Consider the following 14055-nt stretch of genomic DNA (forward strand, 5'->3'; position numbering starts at 1 on the left):
AGAGGTCAAGGGACCCCTTTGAAAATGGACATGAGTTTTTCCTCGCCAAAATGTAGTGTAAGTTTGGAGCGTTATTTAACCTCCTTCATGACGAGCTAGTATGACATGGTTGGTACTGATGGATTCATCAGGTTTTCTAGTTTTATATGATACCAGTATCTTCACTCTAGCTAAAAATCACAAGTTACGTTAAAGAAATTTGTGGCATTAAAACGATTTTTCGTTAACACGTTATTAATGCGTTAACTTTGACAGCCCTAATATATACTGTATATATGTATCTATCTATATGTGTATATATATAATATAATATAATATACAGTATATGTAGGTATGTGTAAAAAGGTTAGGTATGAGTTTAAGCTTCAGCCTACACTTTTTCAATAGTCATATTTTCCCTTTAATTGAATGCCTTTATTCTGCATTATATTTGGAAAATTATTAAAAAGGACTGATATATAAAATACTTCTACTACTACTTAAGTGTTTCCATGAATCAGATAATGTAAGAATATCACAAATAAAATTATATAATGTAAGAATATCACAAGTAAAAATAGCAGATGATCTAAAGGTTTATGACTGGTGCGCTTTATTAAGATGAACTGATAACTTAAGATATAGACACAATTGTACAATTTATCGACCTGTACAAAACATAAAAGCATTCGTTTTGACCCCCCTCTCACATTTAACCCTCCAGATCCACTGAAATGACATCATTTCACTCGTTAACACGTTTACACTGGAATTACAGTCAGTTATAGAGAATTCAATATAGTAAAAAAAGAAACACAAATAAAATAAAGAAAATCAAAAACACATTTCTTAATAATAAAAAACACAGAACGATGGAGGAAACATGGAACAAGGATCAGAAATCAGATTTTTTTCAGGAGCGGAATCACAATCACATGTCCTGCCAGCTGAGTGAGTCTGGAGAGGCTCGGCTGGCGGCGCCGTCTGTTCACAGAAACGCCATTGGCGCTGCCAGCCGGGCTCCCACGCTCCAGAGCTACCCATCTACCCTCTGCCTCTACACACACTCTCACACACACACACACACACTCTCACACACTCTCACACACTCTCACCAAGGTGAGGCGTTGTATGTCTAACGCCATCACACACTGACGCGGCTTTAACCTGGAAACTCATCAGAATACACAACGCGGGAGTTTTATTAGCGAGGAGGTTTGTTAGCGAGGCGTCTGTCAGCTCACAGACAGGACACAACGTTTATAGCTCTTCGTCGTCGTAGCTCGCCACACCCCCGAACCCTCAGCACGTTTCAGGGACAGTAAATGACAATGTTAGCTACATAAGGCGATACGACACGGAGTTGTAGTCGTAACAGAAAGCCATGCATTGTGTTGAAGTCAGAGGCAGCTCGGTGTACGTAGGCGTAATGTGACGGGGACGACGCGGCTGGGTGAGGAAGAGGAGGAAGAGGAGGAGGGACATATGGCGAGCCGTTTTAACATTTAAAGGTCCCATATCGTGCTCATTTCCAGGTCCATACTTGTATTTCATGTTTCTACTAGAACATGTTAACATGCTGTAATGTTAAACAAAACTTTATTTTCCTCATACTGTCTGCGTGAATATACCTGTATTCACCGTCTGTCTGAAACGCTCCGTTTCAGTGCATTTCAACGGAATTGCGTTGCTAGGCAACAGCTTGGGTCCATGTTTACTTCCTGTCAGCTGATGTTATTAACATCCACTGCAACAGGAAATAAACTGGGACACATTTAGAATGTTTACGTTTAAAACCATGTAATGGTCTAAATATTGTATATTTGTGACATCACAAATGGACAGAAATCCTAACGGCTTGTTTCAAACGCGCAATTTCTGAATACAGGCTGTGTGTATTTCTCCGTATATTGAGCATTTTGATAGTTTAACAGTATTTATAAAGCACTTACACCTGCTTTATTATATAACAGACCTGAAAATCTCACTTTTTACAATATGGGACCTTTAATAGCTATTAGAGATATCTGCAACGTCATTTTGTCCAGTCAAAACACTTATTCAAGATAATCCTAATTCTATATTGAGGAGGCAAAACTCTAATTTTAGATATGTGATTACAGATATCTAGAATCAGACTTGTGACGTTGGTGAAATGACATTGCAGAGATGCAGCCGTGTCAGTTTATAAAGTGTGTCTGGAGACAATAAATCTACAACCACAACTCTCCAATGAACGAAGCTCTCGTTGGCCACAGATTCCTCGATGATGAGCTCTTTCTATTTCACAGCCGGCCGCACATAGAGACCGATGTCATGTGTCCAGCTCGGAGGACTGAGGGCTCGTTGTGAGTAAAATGAGGTTGCAGCTCGTCGTCTACCTCACTACGGTGTTTTAACAACGTTGAAGCTTGAATCTGTGAATATCGTTCCAACTTTACCGAACTGTCCAAGTTAGCAAAAGCTTCTGCTGACACTGTTCAGATGATTTGTTGGGCTTTGTTGTATTGTAGTCATAATGAGGTTTGAGAGATCTGGAACTGTAATTTAGGACAGTCAGAACTGAACTACAGAGATCTCTAAGTCACAATCTAATTGTAGATATCTCTAGCTATTAGATGTTTAAACGGCTCACCACAGAGGGTGATGATGATGATGATGGCGAGTTGTTAGCAGTTGAGTGAGACAGGTACACACGGTGAAGGAGGCACTGTGACCACAAGGTTGGCAAGAATGTGGCTGAATCCCGTAAAAGCGTTTCCTCGGTTCCTTCATAAAAAAAAACGGACTTTTGAGACTCAGCCGATGTTCTGCGGCGTTGAACATAATATTTTGGTTGTTTTATCTGACATAAAGAAGGTCCAGGTTCTCAGTATATGTGCAGCAAAAAAAAATCTAATCCTAAAACAAAAGTGAACTATTTTTAAGGTTCAGTGCAAAAGATTTGTGACAGTTTCACGCTCATGAAATCAGCCGAGAGGTTTCTCTCTGGTGGCGTCCTAACTACACTTCTGTGGTTACATGCAAAGCAGAGTTTTGCAGGAGATTTGTGATTATAATATTATTATTAAGTATCATAAGAGAACATCAGTTAACTTCTGCTGTTTAAATTCCTTCATTTGCTATAGAGGTGCTGCACTAAGAAACACAAACAGCCATGTGCTAGTTTCTGCATAGTTTGTAGTCAAAAGAATGAATGTTTAGTTTGAGCAGGAAAAACAAAACGCGTCTTCCATCAGAAAATCAGACGTAGAAGTAGGACGACGTGAAAATCAGAACGTGAACAGGAGTCGTGTTGACACGCCCTCCAGACGACGGTAGTGTTCCACACAGAGTCCAGATTGAGTCTTTCGCCTGATAAAAACATGCAGCACAGCTGAGCGCCATCTTTTAACAAGACATGCGAAGCCGGCCCCGACCTCGCCACCTGCTGTAAAACACGGCGACGACAAACATGCACGCTCACACAACCCGGAGCGGAGCGGAGCGCGTCTTTTCCACGGCGCCGACTGAAGCACGGCAAAAAAGTTTCAAAATAGCGTCACATTCACAGCGATCAGATCAAATGGCGCGACGCTACCGGAGCACGCGTGTCTACACGGCGCTCAATTACATCCACGTGGTTTTCCAAAAACAGTACATTGCACTAAAGAGGAGAGAGGGGTGGGGGGGGATGGGGGGGGGCTAATGACAGCTTGTATATGGGAATACACTTAAGAGCAACTTTTGATGTGCTTTAAATTCATATATCTACCTGGTAGTACAGGAGATATATGAAAGGCGAGACAGTAAAGATCATAAAAAACGTGGAGAAATCAACAGGATGAAGAAAACAAAATCACATTCATATATTAAGACATTTGTGTGACATGTCAGCGCATCTACAGGAATGAACTCTAACGTGATATGAAATGCCTGCTGCCTGCTGTCCTGCAGTAGCCTAACGACAGAGGGGCTCTGCTTGGGGGGGGTCACCCCACGCGGTGACGTCTTATACTGGGAGATATTTACCTGGGGGGGGGGGGCAGGGTAGGGCGGGGGGAGTTGGGGGTTTGGGAGGGGGAGGGGGAGGGAGGGGCAGGTACAGATAGGTGCAGAGTCGAGGTCACAGCGTTGAAGCTGAGGCTCGTCACTCCGTCACCAAACAGCACGCTGAGGCAGTCTATTTTCTGAGGGCGGGGGGGTTCAGGAGATGTGAGCCGGGGCAGCTGGGAGCCAGGAGAGGGGGGAGGGGGGGACTGTGGAGAGAGGAGAGATAGGGGGGATGGTTGCAGCAGATCCGTGGCCGGGCTAGATGTTCTGACAGCACTGCATCTTTGGTTTGTTCTCAGTGGGCTGCACCTGGATGTTGACCACGTTGTTGCTGGGGGACATGTCGCTCTCCTGACGCTCCGACATCTGCTTCTGGGACACGATACGGTAGATCTCTGATGGGGGGGGGGGTCACAGCGTTATTTAAAGTCACGACATCTCTCCCTGTCATACATACACATATGGGACACATACACACATCTCTACCTCGTCTGCTTTACAATCTACCACAACACACAGTATGCTAGTGTCACATTGAGCTTGAAAGTAACTGTCCTGGTTTACAAATGGCAAAACAAAGTGACCTTTAATGAGAGATTAGGTATGTTAATAATTAACCATTTAACCGTTAAAGCTTCAGTAGGCAGTATATTTTTGGCATCATTGGGCAAAAATCCCATAATAACCTTTCAGCATATTGTAATTTAGGTGTTCTGAGAGATAACTAGACTCCTGCTCTCCTCATGGCTCTGTTTTCAGGCTTTAGAACATCTAGCCCGTGACGGGAGACTTTGACCAATCACAGGTCATTTCAGAGCGAGAGCGTTCCTATTGGCTGTGCTCCGGCTGGTTGGCGGTGCTTCGTATTTCCTCAACTGTTTCTCAACCGGTCGCGGCAGATGGCCGCCCAACCAGAGCCCGGTACTGCTCGAGGTTTCTACCCGCTAAACGGGGAGTTTTTCCTGGCCACAGCACACTGCAATGCAATGCTCATGGGGGATCTCTTGTTGGGTCTTTAAAATATAGAGTACGGTCTAGACCTGCTCTATATAAAAAGCGTCTCAAGATAACTTCTGTTATGATTTGATGCTGTATAAAAATAAATTGAATTGAACATGACTGCCGGGTCACAAACGTTCTAATTTTACAGCTAAACCGTGCTACAAGATGATTCTGAGAACATCTGAGGAAAGAAATAGGCATTAACGTAACATAATATTGATTCATATTTGATCAGCGCTGCCTAGTTTGACCGTTTGGTCGGAGTTCGAGAGTGAATGACAGCCGGCTCTCATAGACGGCAGCTGGACAGCAGACCTCAGATCAGCTCTGACTGCTTGTTTTCCTCCGGTCTGTGAAATCTTACAGATGCCATTAGGAGCACCAGAGGACACAGAGCAACATCTCTCCCTGTCTGCTTTACAATCTACCACAGTATGCAAGGGTCACATTAACCTTGAAATTAACTGCTGTCCTGGTTTACAAATGATAAAACAAAGTGACCTTTAATGAGAGATTAGGGATGTTAATAATTAACCGACCTTAAGAATTTAACCTATTAACGCTATCAGTTAAACGGTTAAAAGAAATGTTAAATATTAAATAAAAAGCTGAGCAAAACTCAGAGGAGAGGCTCATCACTTAAAGGACAATAGCTGGTCCACCTTAACAGCCCACCTTAAGAGAGTCTGAGCCGGCGTTGCTAGACACAGGAAGTTGGCTCTGGTCTTGAGGAGTTGTAGCATTTATTCACCGACAAATAAACTGTATACACACTGCTAACGCCACCAACAACCCCACACTCACTAACGTTACGCCGCACTGACAGACCATATGTGTGTGACAACAGCGAGCACGAAGCCTCCAGCAACGCTACAGCTGTGAACGTAGCACAAACCAAACAGACGCGGCTAATATTGTAATCACTTCCCATGATGCTGCTCAGAGTCATCACAGCGACCAGCTCGTCTGCCGACAGCACGGAGCACATTATGGTGCGTTCACGCTCTACTCTAATCTTGTAAAATGTAGTTTTTGTTGCGAAACTTGAATAATTCCAGTTGTTTGAAGGAGATGTCAGTAATATAGTAATATAAAATAGATAATAGAGGGAGAATTATGAGTTGTTTAACTTCCCAACACTACCTCTAAGCAGATTATAATACATCATTAGAACTACTAATGCCAAGATTTTTTAAATCAAAGCAAATATTTAAATAAAAATACAATAATTTATTTGAATTTTGTGGGTTTTTTATGTAAATAACCGCTATAGATGACAGTAACAAAGTGAAAGGATAACATTTAGAGTTTTTGACGGTAATGAAGCACAATATGGAAATGACAGCAGTGATCTGTTTATTTTAATGTGAAATTGAAAAAAAATATATTTTGTCCCTGAAATCTATGAATAATCGTGATAAACAATCGTGATTAGCATTTTGGCCATAATCGTGCAGCCCTAGACGGACTAAGACTTTATTGGTTTTGGTCTTTTTTTATGGGATTTATTGACAATAAGAGAAATAGAGAATAACGGCAGCCGTGTCCTTTAAATGTCTCTAAGCTGACTCTTTTAGTTAGATGACTTTATTAATATTGATATCAATCAGTATCCTTATCTGTGTATCCTGTCATTCACACTGTTACACAACAGATAACAGACAATGGCTCCGACAGCAGCAGGACCAACAGCACAATCGGTCATTTCACTCGTGACAAACTAAAGGTCTGCCACTCCTCAGAGATATAAGAGATAAGCCATCAGGCAGCGTTATGTAATGAAGTAGAGCCAGAGCAGCTGTGTGCTTCTGGTCTGTCTGTATCTCTGGCCAGCAGCAGACGTCCACCTGACTTCCCTCTCGCTGTAATCACCCTCATAAAAAGGGAGGACGCCGTGTGTCATTTCCTCAGTACATGTGAAGCCTTGTTCTCCAGTGAGTTAGCAGTGAAGGAGGAGCTTACTGGATGAATGCTGAGGCACAAACACAGTACAGACCTGTCAGGATGGTCTGGAAGGCCGTCTCGACGTTGGTGGAGTCCAGAGCCGACGTCTCCAGGAAAGATAAACCGTTCTTCTCTGCAGGCCAAAAGTCAAGCAGCACGTCAGTGAAATAAGCAGCATTCCACAGATAGCAGCCGCCAGTTTGACCCGTTCAACACATACATGTGAATGTGAAACTGGTACCAGCCACAAAAACAACATTTCCTCTCCGTTATAGGTTCAATGCATTAACCAGAATCATTAGGGAATTGTAAAATACACGGAATAATCTAATCTAATTTACAAATAAACGTAGATGTATTTAAAACTGCTGTAATCATTTCACACATAACAGATCTGAAAAATTGCAAAAATTTGGTCTCTGAAATCTTAATGCAGATGTATTGTGGTATTTTAATGTGTAATGGTGCATTCACAACAAGAGCAACGCAAACTTTTCACGCAGAGAAATTCACGTGACGCTGTGTCTCTAAAGCCTCTCAGCGTTGAGATTGTCCTCCTGACGTCACTGACATCCTGACCTTGTTGAATCAGAAATGGAGGAAATAAATCTTGTATGTGTCTGTGGTCACCTAGAGCTACGATAGTACATCACATCTGTACAGAGACCGGTCCAAACTCTGCAGCTGCAGAGCCTGGTACTAATCCATCCGAACTCCATTCAGTAAACAAGCATTTTAAAGTTGTTAGCTCGTCGTCTTGCGGACAGACCTGACAAAGCATGAATTCAGACTTTTTACCAATCGGCATCATTATGCAGTTATTTCGGCATAAATTGATCCATTTATTGCAATTAAATCACAGCACAATCTGTTTATTTTGGGTTCATACCGCAGTAGTGACGTGTAGCTTGCTAGATACAGTCAGTGCAATGGCACTGAATGTGAATACAGCTCGCTGCCGGGTGACGTTATGAACCCAGACACGACGGCGTTTGGTTATCTGACATATCTGAGACTTCACCAACATGTACAAAGCAGCAACAGTGGTTATTTCTTCCATGGTTGATGGAGGAAATGGAGGGAGAAAAGTTGTTGGTATCTATGGAGACAAGCTCTTTCTCCACTCCGGCTCATCTAGCGCGAATGAACACAAATGATACCGGTGGTCCAACCCACGCGACGCAACATCTCTTTTTGTGTGACTGCACTATTAGTCCCACTAAATTATTGTTTTGGATAGTGAAGCTCTCGGGTTGTTTCAAGGTTCCATTTAGGTGATTTTCTTTTGGAGGAAATCTCACATGATCGTAGTAGAAAAGGTATTCATGATTTTGTAATCAAAACAGAAATAGTTCTGATTTTGTGGCGTTTTTGTTTTCTGTTTACGTAGTTTGTATCTCATTGTTATCTTGGCCAGGACACTTTTTTTCAACAAGGTGTTTCTGGTTAAATAAAGATTAAAAAAAAGAACCCGTCTTACCAGCAAAAGCCCGCGCCTCGTCGGTGGGAACAGCCCGGAGGTGACGCAGGTCGCTCTTGTTGCCCACCAGCATGATGACGATGTTGCTGTCGGCGTGATCTCTCAGCTCCTTCAGCCAGCGCTCCACATTTTCGTAAGTTAGATGCTTGGCGATGTCGTAGACGAGGAGGGCGCCCACCGCCCCGCGGTAGTACCTGCAGCACAGCCACATGCACAGTGAGCCACATCACTTAACAGTCATTGTGGTGTGTTAGTCCAGCTATTGTGTTGCAGCTGATTGGCCGTCATTTGTAAACAGCTTGATATTTCTGAGGAGTGTTTGGTGTTAAATTGCAGGAAATGACCGATTGAAAGCTCTCTAACATGGACTCTGTGGTTGCCTTGACGTTATCACTACCTTTTATGGATATTTATGTGAAAACAGGCCTTCCGGGGTCACAAAAGAGCTCAGCAGTACTTCATAATCTGTACATTCATTGTAGAGAAAAAAACTAAATAAAAAAAAGGTACCAACTAGGGCTGGGTATCTTTTAAAAATTACGATGCCAGCACCCGTAAAGTGAAACTGATACCAACAGAGTACTTCATTCGATACCCATCATATGAATGGAAACTGTGTGTGTGTCCCACTGGCTCCCAATATATGGCCTTGCTTACAGTATCATAATATATTGGATCATAACCTCCTGTATCATGATACGTATCGTATTGCCAGATTCTTGCCAATACGCAGCCCTAGTTTGTGAGTTCCGCTAACGAAGCCCAGCCGACCTCGTCCTCTATACTCACGCTGACGTGATGGCGCGGTAGCGCTCCTGGCCGGCCGTATCCCAGATCTGGGCCTTCACCGTCTTGCCGTCTACCTGGATGCTGCGCGTGGCGAACTCGACTCCGATGGTACTCTTACTCTCCAGGTTGAACTCATTGCGGGTGAAACGGGACAGCAGGTTACTCTTCCCCACACCCGAGTCACCGATAAGGACCACTGAGACACACAGAGAGCACATTTTAACACAACCGATAAGAAGAATGTACATCAGGAAATGTACAATCTTTCTTTCTTCAGTTTTTACGTACATTTTAACGGCCACTTTTTAAGAGATTTCATGCAGATTATTATACCCGTGTGCACTGATCTCACTTTGTGAGATTGTTTAAGTTATTCTCAAGTTAAAATTTCAGAACACTCGTTGCATCCTGCTTCTCATTTTGCTGCTTTTCTTTGTCTTCTGAGACATTAAGCTGAATATATTTGGGTTTTGGACTTTTGGTACTTGGAGAGGTCATCTTGGGCTTTAGGATATTGTGACATTTTTTCACATCTTTTTTGACAGTTAATTGACTAAATGATCACTTGATTAATTGAGAGAATAATTGCCACATTAATCGATAACAAAAAAAAATGATTAGCCCTAGTATTAGTGGTGCAATTTAAAGTTATTACACAATATTACAAACTCACTGGTAGGTGCAATATTGGTACTCAAACATACAGCATTAACGCTTGCTTCTACATTTTATACTGGGTGCTCTTTAATACCCATTACATTTTTTTCATAAGATTCACTTTTAATCTTTAATTTATTTACGTCATCGTGTGAATATTTGAACAAGTGTGTTTTGTGAATATTGTTTGACAGAATCAAATTCAATCAAATCAACCAATATTCACATTCATAATTAATCTGCAAGTCTTTTAAATTACTATATCCTAATAATTAAATATATTTTCAAACACCATATATATTTAGTATGTTGTTCTGTATATCAGTTTATGTATAACAACGTACAGTTTGCGTTAATAAATACATTTACTGTACTTAAGTACAATTTTGAGGTACTTTTACTTTACTTGAGTTTTTAAATTTTCAGCTACTTTATACTTCTACTCCACTACATTTATCTGACAACTGTAGTTAGTTTACAGATTAGGATTTTACAAACAAAACATATGATACATTTTTTAAAATGCGATACAGTGGTGCTACAGATTAAGTAGTATAATAAACAGTATATAAAGTAGTTAAAATGTTCTCCACCTCCACCAGCTGTAACATTAAAATGCTGCTTATGTGATAAAGCATCAGTAATAATATTCCAATAATAAGATATATATATATTATAAACTCTGAGAGGATCCATTCTTTAAGTATATTTGGATGCTGATATTTTTGTACTTAATTACTTGTAACAAGATTGATTTTATATGATGAAAGATTTGATTAAGTTGTTTTACATGATTCTGACATTGTTTGAAAATGCATTGTTATCAATATAAAAACAAACCCACTGGAATAACACAGTGGCACAAAAGAGACTTTATTTATTTTAATCAAAGGCAGCTGGATACACTGTGGTATAACTACTTTTACTTTATATAAAAGAGTACTTCTGAGTGTGATCAAGATGACACAGAACACTTGTAACATGAAATATAAAACATGTAGCTGTAAAGAATTAAGATATATAATTAATAATTACTAATATCTCCAGGATAATTAAAACATCCAATAGCATCTCTGTGCAGGTGTTCAGACAGACAGCATGTTTACACTGACAGAGCTTATTGTTGAAGCAGAGCAGTTAATGAATCCTGCGAACACTCAGTCTGGTGAACGTTAAAGGTGTGTCCGTGCAGCTGGTCCGCGCCCACTGAGAGCAGCTAACACGAGCTAACACAGGCTAACACAGGCTAACGGCTAGCATTAGCTGGTTGAAGCCGCCCTGTAGTTTAACTATAACTCTCATAACGTGATAAACAAGATGATCATTATACTTCTGTTATTTAACGAAGGCTTGTTTAGAGTCATGTGAGTTAATGAAACGTGTTGACATGTTTCAGAGAGCTCAGAGAGAAACCAGCAGAGAGAGCAGAGAGAGCAGACACAAAGGTGGGCTGTTAGCATGGTTAGCATGGTTAGCATTAGCATTAGCATTAGCCTGTCAGTGATCAGCTGGCCTGCTTCAGCCTGCTTCAGCTAACTAACCACAGAATACATAATGAAAACCTTAGCTTTACCTTTGAACAGATAATCATACTCGTCATCTCTGGTGCCCATCGTCTCACAGAGGAAGTGTTAGTCCAGTAATAGAGGTTTAGTGAGGTTTAAAGTGGTTTAATGTGGTTTAATGAGCAGAAGCTGGTCTTCTGTGTTTATCTCCAACGGGAACATGTACTTCCGGGGTTTCTTCTTCTGCTGATTCTTCTCTGGCAGCGCAGCTCACACACGCAGTCCTCCGACCCCTAGTGGAGGGGAGAGGGAGCTGCTGGCTGCCTTAACCTCTAATTACTCTCCACCCCCAAGTCCAAACTCCGCAGCTCCTAAACTCTGGAACTCACTCCCCAATCTCATCAGAGACTCTGATTCCCTCACCACATTCCAGTCCCGCCTCAAAACACATCTCTTCTCATCTGCTTACCCATAGCCCTCTCCCTCCCAGTCCGTGTGTCTGGATGTGATTGTGCCCGTGTATGGCGCTTTTTGTCGTTCGTCTCCTGTCTGTCTGTCTCACACCGTTTTCCCCCCGACTATGTTAAAGCGTCTTTGAGATTACTATAAAGCGCTATATAAATCTAATATATTATTACTAAAGCAGCTATTCTCAACCAGTGGGCCGGAGCCCAGTGGTGGGCCGCGGAGAGCCACCCAGTGGGCCGCGGAGAGCCACCCAGTGGGCCGCGAAGGTGCTGCCTAATGTTTAGATTAACCGCTATTCTGTATTTCAGAGGTTATAGCGGGCTCACTTTTAAAGCTAGAGTGAAGATACTGGCATCATATGAAACTAGAAAAACCTAATGAATCCATTGTTACCAGCCATGTCATACTAGCTTGTCGGAAAGGAGGTTAAATAACGCTCCAAAATTACGCTAAATTTTGGTGAGGAAAAACTGCCATGGCCATTTTCAAAGGGGTCCCTTGACCTCTGACCTCAAGATATGTGAATGAAAATAGGTTCTATGGGTACCCACGAGTCTCCCCTTTACAGATATATATGTCACAGATGATGACACCAAATTGAGCATTTTTGAAACCAGTAAAAGTGTGTGGTGAGGAAATATGACCCTGAATACTTTGGAATCATAATGGCAGGCAGTGATGGGTGAGGGTAAGCTGAATATCTATGTGGGTCATTACACCTGACAGTGGCATAACACATATTTACAGGCCAGTTTGTTATTTATTTGGGAAGGTGGTCCTCGGAAATTTTTGAACAATCGGAAGTGGGCCTCGAGTTACAAAAGGTTGAGAACCCCTGTACTAAAGTATAATCATGTATTAGTGCAGTTATGTCTTATATTATCTGAATCTGAATCTGCAATGTGACTAAAGTTATTTATATATATATATATGTAGTAAAAAGTACAACATTTGCCTCTGAGATGTTGGGGAGTAGAAGTAGGCTTATAAAGTCCCTTACGAAAAAGTAGTATACTTCAAGTTTATTTTATGAAGTATGCTTAAAGGGACTGTTTGTAAGAATCAGAAATGCTTGTTAACAGCAACACCTGTGGCCGTTAAGTCAACGAAAGTCAGCGTCGGGCTCGCGCTTGTGCTCGCTCTACATAGACATGAACGAGCATCACTTCGTCTGGTCAGCTAACATTACTGCCAAGCAGCTGAAATATAGAGTGATATTGTGGTTTTAGCTGACGTGTGTCGCCTCACTGTGTTGAGCGATGCTCGTTCATGACTATTTAGAGCGAGCACAGGCGCGAGCAACAGGACGCTGACTTTCGTTGACTTAACGGCCACAGGTGTCGCTGTCTGATTTTTACAGACAGTCCCTTTAATAGTTTTTATATTGCAAGTATACTCGTATATATTTGTAGCCCACTTTTTAGTTACTGAAAGTATACTTTTTATCCCATAACTTATAGTACTTAGCCAATGATTTTTGTATTACATAAAGAGACTTTTGCTATTTGACTTGATGTTTTGTAATGATAAAAAAGAAAATAATAAAAAGTGTTGTTCTCTCATGCCTCCACGGTGAATGGAGAATCCAAAAATGTAGAAAATTCTTGATGAATTGAAGTAAATTCATATCAAAATAATTGTTTACAAACTCTCACACACTTTAATAGGCTACTCTATTCTCTACACTCTTTTTGAGCCGCACGTTTCTTGTGAGACTCACGTGAACTGTGTGGCAAAAAACCTCTGAATCGTCTTCCACCACTTATAAGTAGTCTCCCAGTCTTTGTTGTAGCTGCATTTCTTTTTCAACAAATCGATTAATCAAGAAAATAATCAACAGATTAATCAACAATGAAAATCATCGTTAGTTGAAGCCCCACCGTGCAGTTCAGTGCAATTAAACAACAAAATAAATACAATTATTTATTTGTGAACAGAATTGCTCGTGTTACAAAGAAGTCAAATTAAATACAAGCAAATTAATGAAGTAGAATAAATATGAGGGAAAGAAAATCAGACAAAATGCAGTTTCCTTCTGGAGTTAATCCAAATGTGATGAGGCTGCAAAACTGCTCCTAAATGTCTAGACAGGGTCAAACGACAACAACAACAATCTCTAAACAATTAATTTCTTGTTCCCAACAGATTTTAATTTGTTATTCATTAAAGCAAATTACACGTGTTTTGGCACATGTGTAC

At 41.2% G+C, this 14055-nt stretch overlaps 1 protein-coding gene across 1 annotated transcript; it reads right to left on the bottom strand.

Moving 5' to 3' along the window:
• Nucleotides 1-569: 569 nt before the first annotated feature.
• Nucleotides 570-11641, bottom strand: LOC141782275 (ras-related protein Rab-11A). Its single transcript, XM_074658418.1, has 5 exons — nucleotides 11457-11641; nucleotides 9227-9422; nucleotides 8438-8631; nucleotides 7010-7090; nucleotides 570-4406 (listed from the first exon to the last, which is right to left on the bottom strand). The coding sequence occupies exons 1-5, from the start codon at nucleotides 11494-11496 to the stop codon at nucleotides 4270-4272; spliced, it is 648 nt and encodes a 215-aa protein (XP_074514519.1). The 5' UTR covers nucleotides 11497-11641; the 3' UTR covers nucleotides 570-4269.
• Nucleotides 11642-14055: the final 2414 nt, after the last annotated feature.

Source organism: Sebastes fasciatus, chromosome 2 (assembly GCF_043250625.1).
Source record: "Sebastes fasciatus isolate fSebFas1 chromosome 2, fSebFas1.pri, whole genome shotgun sequence".
In the NCBI taxonomy this organism is placed as follows: Eukaryota; Metazoa; Chordata; class Actinopteri; order Perciformes; family Sebastidae; genus Sebastes; species Sebastes fasciatus.